This window comes from Mycteria americana, chromosome 6 (genome assembly GCF_035582795.1).
Source record: "Mycteria americana isolate JAX WOST 10 ecotype Jacksonville Zoo and Gardens chromosome 6, USCA_MyAme_1.0, whole genome shotgun sequence".
Classification (NCBI taxonomy): Eukaryota; Metazoa; Chordata; class Aves; order Ciconiiformes; family Ciconiidae; genus Mycteria; species Mycteria americana.
Window position 1 is genome coordinate 50657168 of NC_134370.1, and position 22017 is coordinate 50679184.

The following is a 22017-nucleotide window of genomic DNA, read 5'->3' on the forward strand; positions in this document are numbered from 1 at the left end:
TTATAATAATTCTCTCCAAAGTCTCATAAGGCTGTGGAAGAACCTTAGAAATATTGCTGTCAAACCATTAATTTTATTTCAGGAGTTCCAGCAGTTCATAAAGAAAAGGCTTTCAATAGCTAGTGAGCTTGTTTCCAGTAAAATACCAGTTAGAGGAGACTAGATCTTCCTCCATAACTATTTCAAAACATTTACACTAAAAGATATTAAAATGCCACATAGGATCTCAGTTATAAACTGGGGTCAATCTTGGTCGTGGAGCATTTTGTGATTTCCTGTGCAGATGGTGGGGAGGGGGAGAGAGTCTTTCCCCTAGAGTTCAATTTCCAAACAGTCTAGGTTGTAACTCCAGCTCATACACTAAGAAAAAATTATCTTTAACCTTTGCAACTTGACCAGACTGCTAAAAAAAATCGTTATGGTGTTTTCTTTCTTCAGTAAATTTTCATCAAGGTGAAGACAAAGCCAACATTTAAATCTTAAAATAGAAATAAATTAACTGAAAGTCTATTGAATTTTAATAAAATTAGTGATAATTTCAATGCACCTGGCTTTTTTCATATACACATTACATTTCTAGTTACTGGCAATGTTGAGCTCAATACCACTGCAGATTCTGACAAATGGATAGAATCAATAATGCACTTTTCTAAATTAGATTCTGCTACTATAAAGAAAGATCTTTACCTCACGCATTAATGTTTTGAGCCAGGATTTTTGTGTTTCAAAGAAAAAAAAAAAAGAAATGCTGATGGTCACTCACTTTAATTGGTAATGAATTATTTACTAACTCATGATTCTTAAAAGTTGAAAGTCAGGACAAGAAATAAATAAATAAAGAAGGGGCAGATGCTTTAAGTTTATTAGGTCTACCATTACACTGAAGTTAGCAAAGCTAGTTTACTCCGTCTGTTTCATTGCAGTCTCTGTTCTCTAATTTTGACAATCTTGGTTACACAGGCAGCAATCTAATAAATTAACTTTAGGACATATAGGCACCTGTGAGACTGCAGCAATTAATACTGCAAAATTGTAGCAATGATATGGGCTGTTCAGTATGAGACCATGTAGAAAGCAAAAGTGATTTTATTTCAAAACAAAACTGATTTCACTCACATTATCCCTGTCATTTCCAGAGCTAGATGTGGGAATGTAACCTGATGACAGAGATCACATATGATCTGTAGAAGTGAGTGGGTGGCCATCTTTGTGATACACATGTCCCTAATTGTCAGAATCTTCAAATTGGTGTATGGCCTGTCTCTGGTTATTGTAGTGTAGAGCAATCCTTCTGTCAGGAGTTGCTCATAAAAGGACTTCCTGGAGGGGAACGATTTTTGTTTCATTCACTTTACAGTCTGTTGCTTTCTTTTTTTGGCTCATGCAGTAACTTCATTGATCCTCGCAGGCCTTGTCATTAGCTGCAGTGGTGAGTAAGGTAGTTCATAAATCCACACACTACTGAAACAGAATGACCAGCAGGTACAGGAATCAGTCAGGAGAAAGAAAGGACACACAGGGAACAGTGAATCAATCATACATTTCAGAACCAATGTTAGCACCCTATTTTTGGTAAGCTTAAACAGGAATGCATACAAGTTACTTCAAAATAAAATGAAAACTCTTCCTACAATTTTAAGAGGATGGAATTTTAGAAGTTGTTTCTGTGAGCCCTCAGTTTCAAAGCTTTCCATGTAATGGGCAATGACACCTGAGAGAGCAGGTTGATACTCTTCCCAAGCCCCCGCCCCTGCTCTGGCCAATCTTCGCCTGCAGCTCATCCCAGCTTCCTTGTCTCTGCATCCTGTTAGTTGTTTCTAGTTATGATGGGATGTTTTACCGCTTTCAGACCATTCTTCTTGCTTCTCTGAAGCCCCTTTTTAACTGTGTGTCTCAATCAACTGTATGCCTCCAAGTGTAGTAAGCAAGGGCCATTTTCTTTCCATTAAACTCCAAATCTGTACCTGCTTGATGGTCTTTACCAGTATTGTCTGCAGTTTCCTGCTATAGTTAGTGAATCAGTTTTTGTTAAAATCCTTTATATTCCCATGATATACTATTATGTTCTGTAATATTTAAGCAATTCCATGTGGAACCAGAATCTTTGGTTATTTGACTCTTGTGACAGTGCAGCCTTCAGTAAAGAGGTAAGCTCATTGCTGAACTGTCTTACATTTCTGCTTTCTGCCAATGCCATGATCATTTTTTTAAAATGTAAACCTATCAATTCAGCTGTATCTTAGCCTTGGTTTGTGCAGGGTTTTCTTAATCAGTACCCTGTAGGCACTGCGGAGAAGTTTGACATGAATATGTCATCTACACAAGAAAAAAAAATTACTGATTTTGAGGAAGAACAAAAGAAAAAAAAAACCCACAACAGCAAAGAAATGTGCTTTTATCTGCTCCAGGGACAATTTGCTGTTGCACTTATTATGCTTCCCTTCCAAAACACCAGCCTCTCCTATGGAAATCTGATAATGAACAATTTAGCCATTTTTATATTGATGTTTGTCTGATAAAAGTTCATTTCTCTTTTTTTTAGGAATAACTCCTGAAATTTGAGAAAGGTTTGCTTCTGATCAGCTCTGAACAAGTCCTGATTAAAGCATTCAAAGGGATTCTGGCTTTCAGTAGTCTGCAAAGCAGATTGCTTTGTGCATTTAAGTATCTTCCCTAATGTCAGTGGGGACTTATGTCCAAATACAAAAGAGAAAATGATCATCGTGTTTCTGTGGATATAAAACTGAGAAGCATTTTGTAATGATTGGCTAGCCTCTCCAGCTTAGTTTTCTTGACCTTAAAGCTTTACTTGCAACCTCTTATTTAAAAAATGCAGTCAGCTTGTGAAAATAGGATACAGGGCTTTAAATTAATTCATCAAGCTGCAAAACAGATAGGGCAAAAGGACAACACAGTGCTTTCGTAGAGCCTGTGATGGAAATCAGAGGACAGGGAAAAATAAAAAGTGACTTGGTAAGATTTAGCTGCAATCTCAGGAATAAAACCTATAACCGTTTGTTTCCTAAGAAACCGTTATGTTTCATTGTATGGTGTTCTAGGTCTGTATGTTGGAATAGATGATAACGACACTCAAAAATGTATAGAAACACAATTATCTGAGTAGAAAAAGTGATTGTTAAAAAGATGGATGGCACATTTAGGAGGATTATCTCAAGCCACTACAGCAGCATCAGTCTGCAAAACAGCAGAGTGTTAGCTGTAACAATTTTTTATTGTTTCTGTCTCCCCTCTCATTTTTATTGTGAGAGGACAGAAAAAGCTTTTTAACAAGACAAGTGTAAGTTTCTAGTTTTAAAAGGATTCTCTTTTAAATAATTAGTGCTTAAGGAAAAACAATTTAGGAAGGAACAGTATCATTTTCCCCTTTACTCCCTTCCCCCGTGGCTTTTCCTTTAAATATGATGGAACCCTAATCTGTGCTCTTTAGAGTAGAGGTAATGAAATTACAGAAAGGATGTGAAAAGTATCTGTGAAGGTAAGCTAATACTTTCCATTGTGTAAACCACAGATATACTGGCTGAAGACACATAATATGAGAAAGTTAAAGGAAAGAAATCAATATGAGGAAAGATTTTATTTTTCATTTAGGTTTGAGATCCATTTGGCAAAGAGTTACTTAAGAAGTATGCTTAGGTCCATTTAATTCATTGTTAATTCATCTGTATTTTCAAGATCTCTGACATGCCAAATAGATAATTCATCTTCTGCAACTGCAATATACTTAGTCAGAGAGATCATGCCTAGCATTTCTAATGCAGGAAGTCCTGGGTTTGATATTCACTGCTGATAGGGATATTTGCATCTGTGTATTCCCTCTTTGTTACCCAATGCTGCCTCTAAGATGTCAGTTTACAACTGTTACCATGACACTTAGTTCTGATGAGGTTTGTTCCAAAGAAAGCAATATCGTATTTTAGAAATAAAAAAAGATAATTTTTTTAACATGTTTTCTCATCCACTCTGATATTTGGCATTCTCTAATATTAAATGCGTAACAGATACACCAATTTTTTAATGTGCTTTTTAGGAAGAAAGTGGGCCTTTGTCATGTATTTCAGCCCAACTGAGTCTTACTTTCACTTATTAATACACTGACAATTTGAAACAGTAGAATCAGTTGTTTTCCACTGAGTGTCTGTATGTATATTCATACCACGAACAGGCATATTTCCAAGCACTCAGGTCAGATACTTTAGCCTTAGCAGTACCCACAGATGCACATCTGCTATACCTCCTCTACACATCATGCTCATGATGTAAGTGATCATTACGTATCCTTTTACAATGACTTTCGGCCATCTGGCTAATTCTGGGGTGTTGTTTTTCATTGAGACCCTTGAGAGACGTGACCCTGCTGCTTTTTGAACCTGTTATCTTTTTATTTTCAGGAATCCCTCTTTTCTACTTTTTTTTTTAATGTTTTGTCTTCATCTGAACAGTGAGCTCAGCCTTACATATTCAGCTCAGAGCACAGTGAGCTCATTAATCTCCTACCCTTTGAAATCTGTAGGCATGCTCCCTATTGTGGAATTACTTCAGTCATCAAACCCTGCAAGAGAATTTGAATTTAGTATTGACTACCTTAATGGGCTGTTATTTGAGCCTGTGGCTCTGTGGTCCCTCTTTCACCTATCCATTAAAACAGCCTTATTCCTGGCCATTGTCTCAGCCAGAAAGACTGGAGACATCTTGGCATTTAGTAGTGCTAAAATCTCTGGTCAAGGTTACTTTTTGAATTTTGAATGTTGATTGTCTCAGGGAATTACTCTTCCAATGTCTCTTTCTCAGATCTCACCCATCCTCAGAAGATTGACACACACACTTTTATGGTTTGTCACTAGATGGATATTTGCCTTTTGGCAGACTCCAGCTAATTTCTACCATGGAAGTAGTCCTGGAGCGCAAACTGCAAGACCCAAAGACATCTCATTAGGTAGTTGATGTATCCCGAGTGCTTTGTTATCATTAAATAGAAACCTCCTGATAGAATCACGTATGCTCTCTGTGGATGTGAATGGCCAGTATAGCTTCTGTGGAAAAGTATCTCAAAGTTCCAGCTGGGATGGCCACTAAAATCTGTTCTTAAATTTGCCAGGTGACATGACTTGCCAAATGTATGTAGGTGTGGTATAGCCTTGATCAGTCCATGCCTTGTACCCAAATGTCCTATCACTTCTCTGTACCTGCATCCCGGAACTAGATACTGCAAAGAGTCATCCCATAGTGTGAATCTACACATTGACTGATCACCTGAAGAAAAAAGGAAGGCTGCTTTCCAGGAACTGGATCTTCTTGGAAATGTCCATGTGCACAGTCACACCTCGTGTTCCTCTTAAAGAAATTAAGCTTTTGTATGTTATGCTTGTCTTTTAAGGAGAATCCTTAGAACTCTTTCATTATTCTGAGGCTATAAAAAAATGTATCTTAAATGTTATCTCTGTGTGGGTGACAAATTTCATTGTGCTTCCAAGTTCCCCCTGTGATTTCAGTTGAACATCTTTATCTTCAGCTCTTGTTGTAAGCTGCTGCACACCATTTAACAGTTGTTGAATTTCACTTTGGAGGCAGCTGCATATTAGTAAGTAGCCCAATTCTTGTAAGGTACTTTATGTTCCTTTAAGATGAAGGATACGATATAAATATAAAACATCAATCTGTTCATGTAACTCTGCTTTGTACATGCTGCTTGTAATTTTTTTAGTCTCCACAGGTATGCAGAAAATGTGTTCTATAGATGCATATGTTCTGTGTGAATTATCACACAGAATTCAAGTAGAATTCAAGTAAACTGAAAAATAACATTTTCTGGTCATTTACCTCTCAAATATAGCTGTTTTATGAAATTTCATTTAAAATAATTGGATGGTTTATGAATACCTGTTAGCTAATTAAACTTACAGAAAAAAGAAATTAAGTGGATATATGTTTGAGCTCTGAGCTTTCACAATATTGCTTCTTTTAAAGCCAAATAAAATGCTGCATGCATATTAAAAGTAATGAACATGATATGCCACCACCAAAGCTGTTCACATTTATAGGGGATCAATATGTTAATCAGTGTCTTGGCTTCAGATAAGATCTGTAGAACAGCTTTGAATGAGATGCTGCTCACAACCCAAATGACGTGTGTGTGTTTTACTCATATTCAACTGAATTGAATTTATTTTCCCAGTTTTATAGATGTAGCTACAAATTCATCTTGGGTTTTTATATAGCTGTGAGAAATATGTTGTTTTGTTACTATAAAAACATTTATTTTGGACTTCAGAGTACTAAAGCAGCTTTTCTTATGCTTGCTTGCATGTTTATGGTTTTAGAGTATTGTCTTATTCAGCTGGGTTGGTAGGGTGCTAGGAAAGGATCTTAGGATCATCTTCTGCAGAGATGAAATTTCATTTAAAACTCTGGAATTTGTAGTCAGTTCAGCCAGAGGTTGTACATTGACATGTATCGGAGTGAAAATGAAAGACTTTTCTACAAGATTCTACTGGGATGTGACTCTGCACCCTTAATGAACAGACATGGTTTGGTTGATGGCTGCTTGATGGTTCCACATCAATCAGGTGTGGAATGCAGATATTTACTTTTTAAGGCGGCTTCATAAATAATATTTGTTTCTCCAACCTTCAGTCAGGTGCCACCAGAAGGCATAAAGACCCTGTTTGTTTCATTGGCTTTCCACCTCGGTCTCTGTTTCCTTCCCCTCCTGTCATCCCCTGTTCGTATGTACTAGCTGCTTAATGTAGGAGCTGTAACCCTCCAGACCGTGTCAGTCTGACACCCTGTCAGGACCCTGTTATGTGCAAATGATCTTCACACTCTTAGTACCTTTACCCTAACATTTATAAAGCATGTGTTCCACACAGGAGAAACGAGATGAGCACCAGTTTAGAGAGAATGCATAACAATGGAACTGAGAAAATCTGGGCGAGAAGTGATACTATGCAGCAGCATGTTCTGCTGACACTTTCTGCTAAAGCATGCAAATGTAAATTTTTAGATGCATTTTGGAAGAAAAAAAGTTGTCTTCAAAGAGCCAACCATGGGATTAAATACTCATAATCATTAACAGGGAATCTGCAGTGTTTTTGATCTTCCAAATACTAAAAAAATATATGTATCTGTTTTTCACAGGAGAATCCCTTCAAGGAAAGGATTGTGGAATCTTTCTCAGAAGATGGAGAGGGAAGCCTCAGCTTCAATGATTTTGTGGATATGTTCTCTGTGCTCAGTGAAATGGCTCCCAGAGAGCTTAAAGCAATCTATGCCTTTAAGATCTATGGTACTGTATTGGGATGATTTTGTATGTCTTTTTTTGTTGGAAGTAAATGAGTATGAGAGTTGTTGGTGATCTTTTCTTTGGTTCTTTTATTATGTAGATTTTAACACAGATAACTTCATTTGTAAGTCAGACTTGGAAAAAACCCTCAATAAGCTGACCCGAGAAGAGCTAACAGCAGAAGAAATCACTCTAGTTTGTGAGAAAGTCATAGAAGAAGCTGACATGGATGGTGATGGGAAACTAGGATTTGCAGATTTTGAGAACATGATTTCCAAAGCACCAGACTTTCTCAGGTATTGTTTTAAGAAAAAGATAGTCTCGTGCATATTTTCAGGTATTTTTTTAGGATATCACTGTGTAGTGTAATACAAGAAATGTCAGACGTAAGTGCTTTACCAGAGAGCTGACTAGAGGATGACTTCTTACCCTAACTCAGTTTACTTTTCCAGAGCATTTCCAGTGCTCTCCTAACTTGAAGACTAAGAGCTCAATGACTTAATTATGTCCTTTTTTTTTTTTTCCGGTTTGTTTGTGTGGTTTCTTCAGGAAAATATTTTGATCTATTAGAAGCTCAAATTAATATTGTTCTCAAGCCTATAGCAAGGATCCATGCTGTCTGAATAGGAATGTGTGTAAATATTGTTACACAAGTTACAAATATACATGGAAACACATTGATCTTTTGTGCTGAGAAAGTGAGAGCTAGAGGGCATTACAGTTGTACAGTTCATGCTGGTAGCAGAAAATAAATTAAAATGATTAATTACTGCAGTCTTTCTTCTATCCACTGTTAATCAGGGTTTTTTTATAACTGATATTTTTTATTTTTGTTGCTGAGTTTCTTCCTAATAATCTATAGATAAAACCCAGCTATCCTAAGACAGTTTTTCTTGCAAGTTTCATATTTGAAGAGACCTTTTGAAAAGGACAATGACTTTTTATTTTTACAGATTAATAAAACATTCTACATAAACTTATAGTTAAGGCTGTTACTTAAGTAATAGAAGGATAGACCTTCTTTAAGAAATTACAGTGAACCAGCCAGCAAAATAAGATACTCCCAGATTGGGATGAGTTCATATTTGAATCTTGAATCCACTGGCAGAGTAGGCTGAAGCTAAAACCTAGGTCTAATTTCTCCCCAAATTTCAGTGGTCTGGGTTAACTATGTCTAACAGTAAATGCTTGATAACCTGAAAAAGTGTTTCTCATAATCTTTGTTCATACACATTGTTGTTAAGTTAGTAGTGTTGCTATTTGTCTGGTGATAATTGATAATAACAGATAAGTTCTAACATCTGGGAAGATAAATAATCCAACAACTGTCTGGACTGCAAACAGGTATACAGTATGACTGTAAGTTGTTTGGGAATGTTGGAATTAGTAAATTCTAGTTCCTGCAGACTTGTCTCCCCTGATTAGTTGGCTGATACCTGAGAAGGAGTTTAGTTTCAACTTTTTTGCTGCAGTTAAGGCGCAAAGACTGGTTCATCTACGTAGATTTTCTGATGTCTGGAAAGGTGCGGAATTATTTTGCATCTTTCTATGAAGCGGAACACTTAGGAACACTTAGAGGCTCTTTTTTACACAGCTGCCTGTTTGCAGGAAATTGGCAGAAATGTAATAATCTTTCAGTCACATGTTGAATTCTGCCAAAGGATTCAGAAGTTACTGGGGAGGATTAACAAAGCCTCACAGTCAGACTGTATTTTCATAAGAAATAAGGCTAAACGTTAGGATAGAATTAAGATAGATCAAAATTTGGACTGATAATCTTAATGTTAATGGTGTTTAAGAACTTTTAAGTGTCCTGCAGAACACAGAACAGTTTATTTCTTTCATAAATGAAATTTCTAAGGAAAGATGTTGTAACAAAATGATTCTACAATAAAGCATGAGGACATGATCCCTATGAACCCTGAGAAACATCAACATATTGAGAGGATATGCTACAAAGTCAATGTGAATGTCATTTATATATTAGAAACAGATCAGGCATTCCTTGACTAATCAAGTGTATCAATAGAAACTCTTTTAGAACAAGATACATATCATCGTTATGGTGAGCCTCAGCTGAGTAGGTATTCTAATACTTTGTTTACATATATTTCCAGCTAAGAAAATGTTTTCTTTATACTGTTATCCATATAGAAGCTGCTGGGTCAGGTAGAGTTTCCTTTAATCAATGAAAAGGCTGTACTGTACCTACAAATCTGGTAGAGAGCAGAGATCAAATGTGAAGAATTGAAGGCAGATCTGAAGACTCAGCAGAAGCTGTAGTTTCAGAAGTTTCCTGTGCCATGACTGACTTTACTGCTGTGTTGTAGAGGTTTGCAAACTGCTGACTGAGAATTCCAAGCTGAGGATGCTGTGCAATCCAGTCATTTCCTGAGAAAGTAGTAGAGAGGAATATTTGCCACTGTGGTTATTGGAATGACTGTCATAATTATTTTTCTTTTCCAAGTTTGTGATGTTTTGGGAAGCTGAGGAAATGAGTGGAAGGACCTGAGTGCTGGGTACTTAACAGGGCACGAAGATGAGTAAAAGGAGGGATGAAGTGAAAAGTATAGAGCTTGTTATAGATTAGGTTAAGAGAAAATAGAGAGAGAGGGGTCACTGACAATACTGATAATCTCAAAGGACCAAGCTACCAAGTATTGGAAGACTGATCATCCAGTTGCTCAGTTTAAATGCATATATTTTGATCCGTGTCTGTGACATGGTGAACTCGTGTTACCAAGATGTCTCCTTGATGTTCAAGGCAGCGATGTGTATATTTAAGGCAGATTTTTTCCATCCCTGGCTTCAAGGGAAATGGTAACTTCCCTCTCCTTTCAGGTCCAGGAAATTAGCTGGGTCACAGGATTCAGCTCTGAAGTCCTCAGACTTAAGAGCTCGTGATGTGACATGACCTAAAAAAGGGTTTCCTTCCACCTTCTAGCTGAAACACTGGTTTAGAGCCTCTGACTGTTAACTCAGCAACATGATTTTTAACCTTTGAAGTTATAGTGCAAAATGAGGATGTAAATGGAAAAAGTCTCAGAGCCAAGAAGAGAACGTGTAGTTTCTCTGATTTGGTTTCTCTTTCAGCCAGAGTTAACAGCTGCAGGAAAAGCATGTGACAGGGTCATGAGACCGCTTTTATCCCAATCAATCCATATGGAAGACTTGATACCTCTCCCTTATTGCAGTTTACTATTCCTTTTGTCTGTAAAGGTATTTTATTTTTTGAGGACGTTCTTAGTCATATTTTTGCTGTATGCAGTGCATCATAGACTGACATATTTGTTAATACTGAACTTCCTGATCCGAGCCACTTACTGTCATCTTTTAAATGCTGTGTAAATGTTGCATTCTAAAGGGAGACAGTGATTTGACTGTCGGAATGGGATCCATTCAATTTTAATGCCACAATAGGTACACCAAGGTCTGACTGGGGACTGAAACCAAACCAGTGCTCTCTGATAGTACACAATGCATGGTAGCATGTGACAGAACGTGTGACATAGGACAAGAGTGCAATTCCTGTAGTTGATCTCCCACCACATAAAACCCAGATTCTATTCACTGGGTTTAGTTACACTATAACAGTCTTGGACACATTACCTGTTCATTTAATGAAACAATGCTTTCTTTTATCTTTCTGAATTTATCTCCAGCTCAATTCATGGCCTCTCATTTTCCTCTCTTCTGTGTCTTCAGCTGTAATGGTCCTCTTAAGTGATAACCGTAGGCTGTGTGCAGCCAAACTGAAGACAGGGCTGTGCAGTTTCACCATGTAATATAATACAGAACATGCAAAGCACAGCAAGTGTCTTAATAGTGGATCAACAACCCTATATGCCAGTGGTAAACTTATGCCTGAACTATCTTCTTAATATTGTAAAAAGATATGAAAACCTGTTTTCATCTAGATAAAAATGTCCCTTTTGAAATCTTCAGCAGATGCATGGAATATCAACCCATCAATGTCCAGCGACAGTCATAATTTCACTTGGATTTGCCTATCTCCACTTTTTGTGCCCAATTGAATGCATTCAAGATGTTAAATTCAAGGAAGCCTAAGTGCCTATTGATTTATATTTTCAACTGCTCAGCAGCTGTGAAAATTAAACACCTGGGAACCAAAGCAATAGCCACTTTTGAATATGATTGCCAGTGAGCAATTGGAGATGGTGGGTAGCTGCAATTTTCAGAGACTTTGCTATGAAGCTAAGGGGAATCAGCACTTCTGAGTATCTGATCCGAGGGTACCATACTGGCACCTGGTATGTGATCCTTTTGAAAATGTTAACTAACTTACCAGACTCCAGACAATTATTTGTAATAAAGGATTTTTATCCTATTTTTGCCTTTTCCCCCCACCAAAAGCCACTTCTTCACATTGTAAGAGTAGGAAATTTAGGATGCAAGGCAGTTAGGTTTTATCCCTGGCTCTGCCATTGCTTGAGCAGGTGATCTCTGCTAAGCCATAGATCATTTTGTTCTCTCTGCTCTGTTACATGGGACCAGTGCTTACCTCACTTCTGACAAACATTGAGAACTCTTATAATATGAATTATCCAACTGTAAAATATCATCATTAAAATGAGGTATGAAATTACTGAGGAGGAATACCTTCTTTACCCTGTTTGTGGAAAACCTTTGAAGGCCAGATTCCTGTAACAATGTACACTCCATTTTTGAAGCACTTTCACACAGCTCAATATGTTGGGTTTTTTTAAGCTGTCATACTATCATGCATACTTGTATATATACAGCAGGCATTAATTTTGGCGCCATGATCCACGCTTTGACATGGTATGAGCTAAAGTTCATCCACTGTACATTGACTGATTTTCCTTATCTCATCACTCATTTCTCAAACCTTTACTTAATGACCCTGTGTAGGTTTAATCTCCTACAGACAGCCTTTGCAAGCTTTGTACTGCTGTCAAGCAAATGAAGACACAGTAAAGTCTGCCTTATTTGCACTGCTGTGGGTGAGGAATTTTTTTAAGACTGGAAGAAAACACTGCTAATCATTGACTAGGGAAGAAGATATAAACCTTTTTGGCTGTTATCCCGGAAGCTTGAGTAAGCTGTAAATGATAATGACAGTTGCTTGTTCAGAAAATTTGATCCCAGTAGGTTTATTTCACTCAAAATTGCTATCATTAAGAAGCTGCTTGTAGTATAATGGAAGTATTAGCACTCTGAACTGGCACTAGCCAAGTGTTCTGTTCTACAAGACTGGTTACATTTTCCACAGGAAATTGTTTTATAAATCATCCTGGAAGTTTAAGCTTATTTGAATGCCTGAGGGTAAAACATACTATAACAATTTGAAATGGAGTTTGAGAAGAATATGGCGTTAGTAACACCTGGGAGCTGTCAGAACTAGACAGAGAAACAACAGATTAAATAAAAAGATGTCATTGGAAATGCAGTATTTCTGAAAACTTTGTGGGTCTTTACCATATAACAGTTGATGTCCTGACTCCAGTCCTACCTAAAGCTGAAGTAATAGAAGCTCTCTTATAGGAAATGTGCATCTTATAAGACCTGTCCTAAAATGCAGATTATCTAGTTCTAAAATTAGAGCTAGTGACAAATTGGCAAGAGATGCTTAGCAAGAAAACAGCGGAAGGGAATAATTTTGTCAGTATTTTTCACAGAGTATTTCAGCTGCTTCTTAGTAAAAAGCTTCATCTCCAACGGTGTTGTAGTTTAGCCCCAGTCGGCAACTAAGCACCACACAGCCGCTCACTCACTCCCCCCCCAGTGGGATGGGGAAGAGAATCAGAAGAGTAAAAGTGAGAAAACTCGTGGGTTGAGATAAAGACAGTTTAATAGGGAAAGCAAAAGCTGCGTGCGCGAGCAAAGCAAGGAATTCATTCACTCCTTCCCATGGGCAGGCAGGTGTTCAGCCATCTCCAGGAAAGCAGGGCTCCATCACGCATAATGGTTACTTGGGAAGACAAATGCCATCACTCGGAATGCCCCTCCTTCCTCCTTCTTCCCCAGCTTTATATACTGAGCATGGTGTCATATGGTATGGAATAGCCCTGTGGCCAGTTTGGATCAACTGTCTTGGCTGTGTCCCCTCCCAGTTTCTTCTGTACCTGGCAGAGCATGGGAAGCTGAAAAGTCCTTGACTAATGCAGCAACAACTAAAACATCTCTGTATTATCAACACTGTTTTCAGCACAAATCCAAAACATAGCCCCATACTAGCTACTATAAAGAAAGTTAACCCTATCCCAGCCAAAACCAGCACAAATGGCCAAAATGACACTCTGATAGAAATGCAAAGAATTTCCAATAAATAGAATTCCAGTGAAGTGGATTTGGGTGGATTTTTTTTAAGGAGTCAGGCCTAAAATGTTTTCACATACAATGCTGTGGATTTTTTGGTTCCTAGATATTGCCTATGTGGGACTTAAATTTTCAAGAGTTTGGATTAATATGGGGCTCTAGACATTTCTTGAGTTGTGAAAAAGATGTTTATAATTCTTTTTTCTAAAACCTTAGTGCTGTTAAGCTTTTTGCATCACTGTACACTTTCTTTCATAATACTTAGGCTGGTATGCTAGACTGCTATACTTCATATCTTTCAGTGTCACCCAGATTGAATAAATTCCTAGATACAAAGTTCCTAGGGACCACTGTGAACATGAAATTTTGTCTCCTCCAAATACATACCACAGAGCTTCCTTCAGTGAATTCCTGATGCAAATCAAATAGCTGTGATTATGTTAGAGCATTCTTTTTGTAAAACAAAATCCAAAAACTGTACATCCAGAACTCTTCAGCCTCTCAAATACTCCAGACCTTTAAAGTTTTCTTTCAGTGTAGCCATCAAAACTGTAGTATGTAGATACAAAAATACATAATAATCTCTTCTGATTTCAGTCAAGAAAGAAACATATGCTTTATACTGTCATGACATTGAACAGAGATTACTACCTAGAGGAAGTGAGTTTTCAGGATGCCCTCTTTAAATTGTCTTTTACTGTCTTGCTAAGATGTTCAGGAGTTTTTCTGAAAACTGGTGGCAGTAATAAGGCATGCTGCTTGCCTGTATTGTAGTGCAAATAGAAGGAAGATAACAATCAGGATCTCTTGATTCTAGCAAGACAAAACAAATTTATCTGCCTAATTTCACTTGTTTAGGAACCCAAATGCTGTGCCATAGCAAAAGTGCAATGGAGAAACCTTTAGCTCTGCTGTATATCCAATAAATAGGTCAACTTGTACTTGATTTAAGCCAGTGCTGAGTTTGGCCCCCTGAGTTAACATTTTCAGAAGATGGAAATTTCTCCCAGAATGTTTAAATCTTCCTGAGACCGTGAGAGAAGAGATTCAGATTCATTACACAGCACCTTCCTTTTTGTACTTTAAGGAAAATGTTGTGCATAATGACAGATGTGTTTATATCTCTTAATCTTTTTCTTTCCTTTGCAGTACTTTCCACATAAGAATCTGAAGATGTTTCTGTGAGCCAGTGTTATCAGAAATGACTTGCCAGTCCAGCCTTTCTGAATCTCAGGCACTTTGGGGGCTTTTGTCCTCTGATTATGGCTTCTTAGAACTCAGCAGAAAATACTGAAATAATTCTCATCCAGAAAGAGACAGAAGCATCATGTGATCTACAGGATATTTGGAACAGTCACATTTTTATCTTCACTGCTGGCCAAACACTCTGGCAAAGATGGTTGTTGTTGGGCTGTGGTTTTTCTTTTTTCTTTTTTTTTTTCTTTTTTTTTTTTTTTAAACAGGCAGAATCAGAGTATTACTGAAGGTATTTCCACATAGTTTTTATATTTATGAATATTTAATACTGCTCTTAAAAGCGCAAAAAAAAAAAGATTGACAGAAAGATTAGCTTTGGTAACTTTTCCAATTGAAAGAAAGCATGGGCCTTAAATAATGAGATGCCTCTATCACTGTGTTGTACAGCTGGGGATCTTGCATGGAAATTACCTTAGGTGAAAGAACTGCAGTCAAGATCAATCTCCCAGTGTTGAAGACAACCACATCCCAGGTTTGCCTTTCAGTCACTGAAATGGCAGTTGCTGGGTTTGGTGCTTACCTTCAACCAATATTTTATGGATTGTCATGTCCTTATGAAACTTGAAATATTTGCCTTTTGTATATGATAATTGCATACGTGATTCATTTCTTCCCAAGATAAATGTTAAAACTGTGTCCTTATTCTAAAAGGGGGTCTTGCATTTTACTCATTCTATGGGCAAATAATGTTGAATGGAAGAATATAATCATCTGTAACTCATGAAGAAGTTAAAGAAGCACAGAACTACTACTAAGGACATGAAAAGACATTTTCTTTCTAAACCAGCTATGCAATCTTTCCCATAAAATGCATGAATGCAGCTCTATATTTCTCTTCCCTCTCCAGCTGGAAATCAGCTAGTTTTTTTTTTTTTTTTTAATTCCAGTATTGTTTAGGTACTGGGGCCTGAAGACAATCATATATGTATTACTGTTCTAACAGTCAATAGAAGGGCTCTGTCACTTACATGGCTTCTGTATCAAAGTCATCACAATTAAAACTTTTGACGCATTCTGTTGTGCTTTGAGAATTTTTGGGCTAAGCACATACTTATTTACTTTCCCGTCATTATTCCAATTACCGTAAAGTTAAATCTTTTCAAAGGATGAAATGTGTTACTCTTATTGAAAAAGTTGTTAAAGTAGAGAAATGAATCTTTTTACCACTTCTGTAGGGATGATGATGTTTATCTACCTCAGAACCTCTTATGTATGGTGAGCTTGCAATGTAGCTTGCTGTTCAGATTTACACAGGATGCATCAAGAAGAAATATTTATCTAGCAATATGGTTGTACATTAAAAGCGTCGATGGAAATTTTGGATATTCAAGGTATACAGGACACACTCGCCTAAGATAGCATAGTGAAAATGAAACTTGTATGTTAGTAATAACATTTATTTTAAAAATATTTTTTAGAATGGTCGTATTCAGTGATGTTTGTAGTATTTTAATACTTCCTCCTACTAGTTTCTGTTTAGATAAAGGAATTAGAGCCTGAATTCCCTTCGATTTACTTACTCAAGGTAAAACTAGCATAAATCAATCCTGATATTCAGTTCTGATTGAGTAAGAAGAGATTCAAGCCTCAATCTTTTTCATTTTGAGCAGGTTAAGTTAGATGTATTGGTTGATTCAAACAATTAGCAAGATGTTGGCATTAAGAGACATTATGTTAAAATTACTTCCTATTCATTGAAATGTCAGCCTGATAGTTTTTTATTTCTTTCAACACACACATTTGATCTTGAAATCCTCATGAGATGTGGTTTTCTGTCACAATTAGTATGTATTGTAAAATGCCAGTTGCAACATTCTGGATCAGATTATTCAGACAAAAAGGATCTGGTGCTGATGACATAGGTCGGTTCCCTTTGACATCAGTGTTCTTTTTCTATGTTTTAAAATTTCTATTAGCTAAAATTCTTTCCGTCCTGACACTGTGTGTCATTCCACAATTAGATCATCCTCCCCACTTAAAGGAAGACCTCAGTTCCCTTGGAATGTGCTCAGTGTGTTGTTTCCCTATGTCCTCCCTGACCTGAACGTCACAAAGCAGTTGAAGAGACACTTGGGCTTGCAGTCAGATGTTTAACCCTGGAGTCATCCATCTGAGCTGAGAAACAAAGAGAAAAAGAAATCAGGAGCACCCTGTGAAGGAGTACTCCTGTCCACAGTTAAAGGAGAATTCTTGCAGAATATTGCAGGTACAAATGTATGCAGTTGTCCTAAGTCCCTTTATTTCTTTGACTTATGTTCATCTCCTGTAACAAAAACCTGAGCAGCATAGTATGTTCCTGGAGTTTGAAAGAGATATGTACTCTAAATGCTTCTGGAGCAAAATAATCCTACCTAGTAGTAGGTAAGTTGTGATACCACCAGGCAAAGGTAGGGGGTAGATTTCTAAAGAAGCTTTGTATTTGCAGTTTCTTAGTTGTCTGTAGTTGGATATCTTACCACTGAAACTTTTGTTATGGCAAGAGTGTTGAGTGAGGAGGAGTGCAGCATGATGCATTGCAAATTTAAATAATGTTATGAGGTAAAAAACCTGGTGTATTTCTGCAGTAGCATTATTGGCAGAATCTTACAAATTCACTAGCAAGTGTTTCTTCAGCCAGGCTTACTTATTCAAAAGGAACTCTCGGGCAATTTAGAAAGAAGCTGAAACAGTAAAAGAGATTTAGATTTAAAACAATTTTGGATTTGGCCTTAAAAGCAAGAGGACATACATTTCGTTTTGCAAAAAAGGTCTTAAATATGAATGGACATTTCTATATTTGCCTTCAAAAATGTACAAAGGAAAAGGAAAACCTAAACCTATTACCTAAAGCCTCTATTAAAATAGCTAAGTGTGTGTGTGTTATCTCTAGTTTATATACACTCAAAGGATCTTAAGGACAAAAAGGAGCTAGTGGAAGTGAATAAAACAGTGTCAAAAAGTAAGTAATAACCAAGTTATTTATTAACACACTTTAGTTTATCATTGTTTTGAGGGAATACCATAAGCCGAGATTTGTAACAGCCTGCAGGTCAAAATCTGATCCTCATTACTTCCATATTAATCTTCAGTAACTCTGCTGACTTCAGTGGAATTAACTCATATGTCTGTAATTGGATCTGCATTGAGGAAAGCAGTTGGTTTTTTGCTGCAGTTCTTTGTGCTCTCTCATGCCCTTTTAATGTAATCTTAAAATGCTGAATGTTCTTTTGTTATTCGATAACTACATGCTCCTCTTCGTCAACAGACTCAGTGTTGGAATCTCTTGCAGTTTCTCACAATCGCATAGAAACAGTCTCCTTTCCTTTTTTCCGCAGGGCTAATTTTTGTCTCCTTGTTAGAGGCACTTCTGATGCAACAGCACAAGGTGGCACCATAACATCGTATCAGGTCATGACTTAATTTAACTGTTATTTCCCTGAAGTATAGGATACTATATAGAATCTATGATGCCACCAAAAAAAGACTAAAACTGTGGTTAATTACTGATTTTTAAACTGTAGATAGTTACACAGGAAGTTTCATATTTGATCAAATTTTTGAAGTTAAATCTGACAAGGGGCAAAACTAAATACTTTTGAAATAGGTACATGAAAACTTAATGATTTTATAGAATAATTTCTGTACATGAGAATTTTTTCCTTGATACACATACTAGTTGGATTGTGACCCAGTATAATGACAATACTCCTTTACAGTATTTTCAACTCTGTCTCAAATGCAGATATTGTAATTTTCCATACAATTACTAATTTCCTTTTGTGTGATGCTGGTCTCAGTAATATCTGATATTGATAAGTATACTGTGTTAATTTTTTTCCCTTTCATGAGTTAATATGCTTTTAATTCCACCTGTTCAGTTTTGCTGTCTTTCAGTATCACTGGATATTATTTTCATTTTTTTCATTATGCAATAGTAGGGCCTCATGGTTTTTTGTTTGTAAAACTCATTATTTCATACCATCTGCCGTGTTCTCTGGAAATACAGTGGCCACAGCTGTAGCTGGTAATAGCAAACCATTGATTTATAGAAAGTTTTTTGTATTTTCTGTCATATCCTTTATAACTTATGCTAGTTTGTTTGCCTTAGAACAGTGACAAACACTAAGTTGAAGTCTTTATAGGTGGTCTGTGGTATTTGTATCTTTTTCTTGGTATGAGAAGACACAAGAATGGATTAATTCAACTTTTATTATTTTAGATGTGCATTATCTGATGCATTGAAGTTTATCTACCATAATGTTTTCTGTTAACAAGTTTTATATTTGATGGCTGTGAACATCTCCGTCTCAGTTGACCTATGAATTTCATCTTCACTGGGGCTTAGGCATATGCCTAATGTTCAACATGTCGCAAATGTACTGTTCTGAGTAAAGTGTTTATTTGAATTAAGGTCAAACTGAGATAAGGTACCGTGTATGATGTTATCTGTCTTCTTACAGAGATGGAATCTGTTCCAGTGTTTATTGGTTTTTATGAAAACAGCATATTAATAAAAATGTTTTTTATTAAAATCCCTGAAAATTGAAATGTACATTAAAAATCAAACATAAGGATTTTGTTGCAGAAACTGTAAAAACTCATATTCTAGAGACCTAAACAGATTCAGATTATATTCTGAAATAACAGAATATAAAGTAAGCTAGAGACAGAGTTTTTGGTAACAATACATTTGTAATGGGAAATATTACACTTGTCAGCTCAGGATCTGTAATAAATCAATATGGGCTGAAATAACAGCAGGATTAGAAAGAGCTTGTAATGTTATTGCCCAATGCTCCTCAGCTGCAACAGGCAGTGGAATGAAATTTGAGGAAAATGTTAAAGATGATAAAATTATAATTGTTCATGTCCTTAGAAAGATGTGTGTCTGAGACAGAAGTAAAGGACATAGTGAACAGATGTTCTGCTTTTTTCTCTGTATCATTTTGCAGTTATGTGTGTCTTGTAGAGATATTAATGACACCGAGCGACTATCAGATTCTCTTTGGTGGGAAAAAGGAAGAGACTGTTCTTGGTAGAATTAAAAGAGCATCAGCATTACAGATGAAAGTGCCTTTATTTAACTGGAAGTTCTGCCATTCTTGTCGGTAAAAGACATTTTACAATCTGAACTCCAAATGAAACTCCCTACTGTGCTTTTCTTTTGACTCATTTGCAAGACCAATGACAAGCCAAGTGCGTCAGCCTTATGTGCTTTGCTGTTGCAATGTAGATTACTTGTTCCCTCTGTTCTTTCTCAGTTAAGATTTGCTCATGTCCAAATATTTTTATACATAAATCCATAAATCTATTTTGCACATGCATGATTAATCTGGCATGAATGCTGTTGAGTGCATGCTCACAAGCCCTGCAATACAAACTCTGATTTGTACAGTCTTCTCCGGTTCTGTGTACATATAGGTTGAGGCTGTATGTGCCTGAAAATGTAGGCCAAAGTGTTTTAACTGTGCTGAAGAGAGTTATGGGCACCAGTCCAGCTTCCTCCTTTTTTACTGTAACTTTTCTCAAGTGAAATCAGTGGATGTAGCAGCCTGCCAGAAGCAAGGCAACACATTGCTGTGGGCTTAATCACAGTTTGGGCAGTTCAACATGGATAAAGCTTGCTATCTGTTCTGTATGCTAACAAGCTATATGAAATCATAGGTGATTGTTGAAAGGGTGATAATTGAAGACTTTGGTCTGGTCCCTCCTGTAAAGCTCTGTGAGAAAGCAGGTACAAGGTGTCTCTGTTCACTTGATGGAAATGATTCTCAGTTCAGTCTGAGAAAGTATTCATCTGTCCACTTCCTGTTGTGGAAGTCAGATCCAGCTCTTTAATAGGCCTTTCATCCCCAATGGTTATGGACTACTTCTCACATCACTCCAGAGGCACTACTGAAAGTGAACTCATGCTAATCATTAGTAATCCTTTTTTAGCAATCTAATATTCAGGGTTACTTCAATGGCACTTAGAAATAAATTTATATTCACCAGATTTTTCCCCCCTTTTAAGAGGAAATTATCTTCTATTTAGGAATCTGTTCAACTTTGTTGTTATGGCCTAGTAGACCCTGAGAGGAAAAACAATATTGGGGTTTTAACCAAAATGGTCTTTTTGGTTTCAGAAAGTAGTCATGCAACTTTTTTTGGGCAGATATAAGATTCCGCATGCAAAAAACATTGTAGATTCAGAGCAAATTCCCTTTAGGAGTAATTTGAAACTGAAAGACTGCATTTGCTCTGCCTAAACAAATAGGTTAATTAATGTGTGTATTTGCAGAAATAAATTAAATTCCAGGAAATTCAGTGAGGCTTTTCATATGTTTTCATCTCTTTTCTGGTGATTTTAGTGACTATTGTTCTTCTAATGATAAAACTAAATATGATAAAGAAATATATGTAAATTCCCTATTGTAATTTGACACATCCTAATAATGACAGTAGCACTAGAATTTACAGTTTCACAAGTCACTCTTACTACATATCTTTAAACTTTGGCTTTCTGCAGAATTTGCTGGCAAATGTTCCTGATGGAATGACTTAATCCCAAGTGACTCATTCTCAATATTTTTCCATTTCCAGTTATCTCCTGTAGCTGAAAAAGTAGAAGGAATAATTGGCATCTAGAGAATTTTGTGTATTTTGAGGTCTTTTCCTTCCAGGAAATTCACAAAATTAAATACTAGGTTATTAATGCAGTAAGTCCAGGAAATTCACAAAATTAAATACTAGGTTATTAATGTGGTAAGTCCAGCCTGATTTGCTTAGAGGAGTTACTTTTTCTCACTGTGATAGTTCTGTAGTAGCCAGATATCCTTGAAGGCCTGATCTCAACAACAGGAAGACTCCTACTCACTTCAGTAGGCAGGCTTCAGGTCAGGTCCTTAAATAATATTTTGCTTTGTTCAGATGTGGAATGCACAAACAATAAATCAAAGACTGCAGATAAATTATTCTATTTCTGAAGAAATACTAATAAGCAGGCACGGTCAGAGATGGAAAACAGATTTACTGCAAGTATTTTTATTGTCTCATTCCGTATGAGACAATATGTAAAATGAAAGAAAATATTCTAGCTCCATATGACAGATAAGTTAAGGGGAATGTTTGCTAATAGTGGCCAGGAGAACTGAAGTAAACCTATGTAACAAACTGTGTAATCAGCAAACATTCTGCAAGTT

At 36.7% G+C, this 22017-nt stretch overlaps 1 protein-coding gene and 1 long non-coding RNA gene across 4 annotated transcripts in view; both read left to right on the plus strand.

The window, feature by feature from the left end:
• CIB2 (calcium and integrin binding family member 2) overlaps positions 1-16322 on the plus strand; it is a 55616-nt gene extending 39294 nt beyond the window's left edge. The window contains exons 4-6 of one of the 3 annotated variants that reach the window (XM_075505752.1): positions 7156-7303; positions 7401-7596; positions 14750-16320. In XM_075505752.1, the coding sequence (XP_075361867.1) occupies positions 7156-7303; positions 7401-7596; positions 14750-14771 (366 nt within the window). In that variant the 3' untranslated portion in view covers positions 14772-16320. Of the gene's footprint in view, positions 1-7155; positions 7304-7400; positions 7597-14749 lie in introns of all 3 variants that reach the window. The other 2 variants (XM_075505751.1, XM_075505750.1) reach the window with 2 other exon arrangements.
• Positions 16323-16392: 70 nt separating this feature from the next.
• LOC142411609 (uncharacterized) lies at positions 16393-19883 on the plus strand. Its single transcript, XR_012776221.1, has 3 exons — positions 16393-17063; positions 18172-18244; positions 19789-19883. It is a non-coding gene; the product is annotated as an uncharacterized LOC142411609 (long non-coding RNA).
• The last annotated feature ends 2134 nt before the right edge of the window (positions 19884-22017 follow it).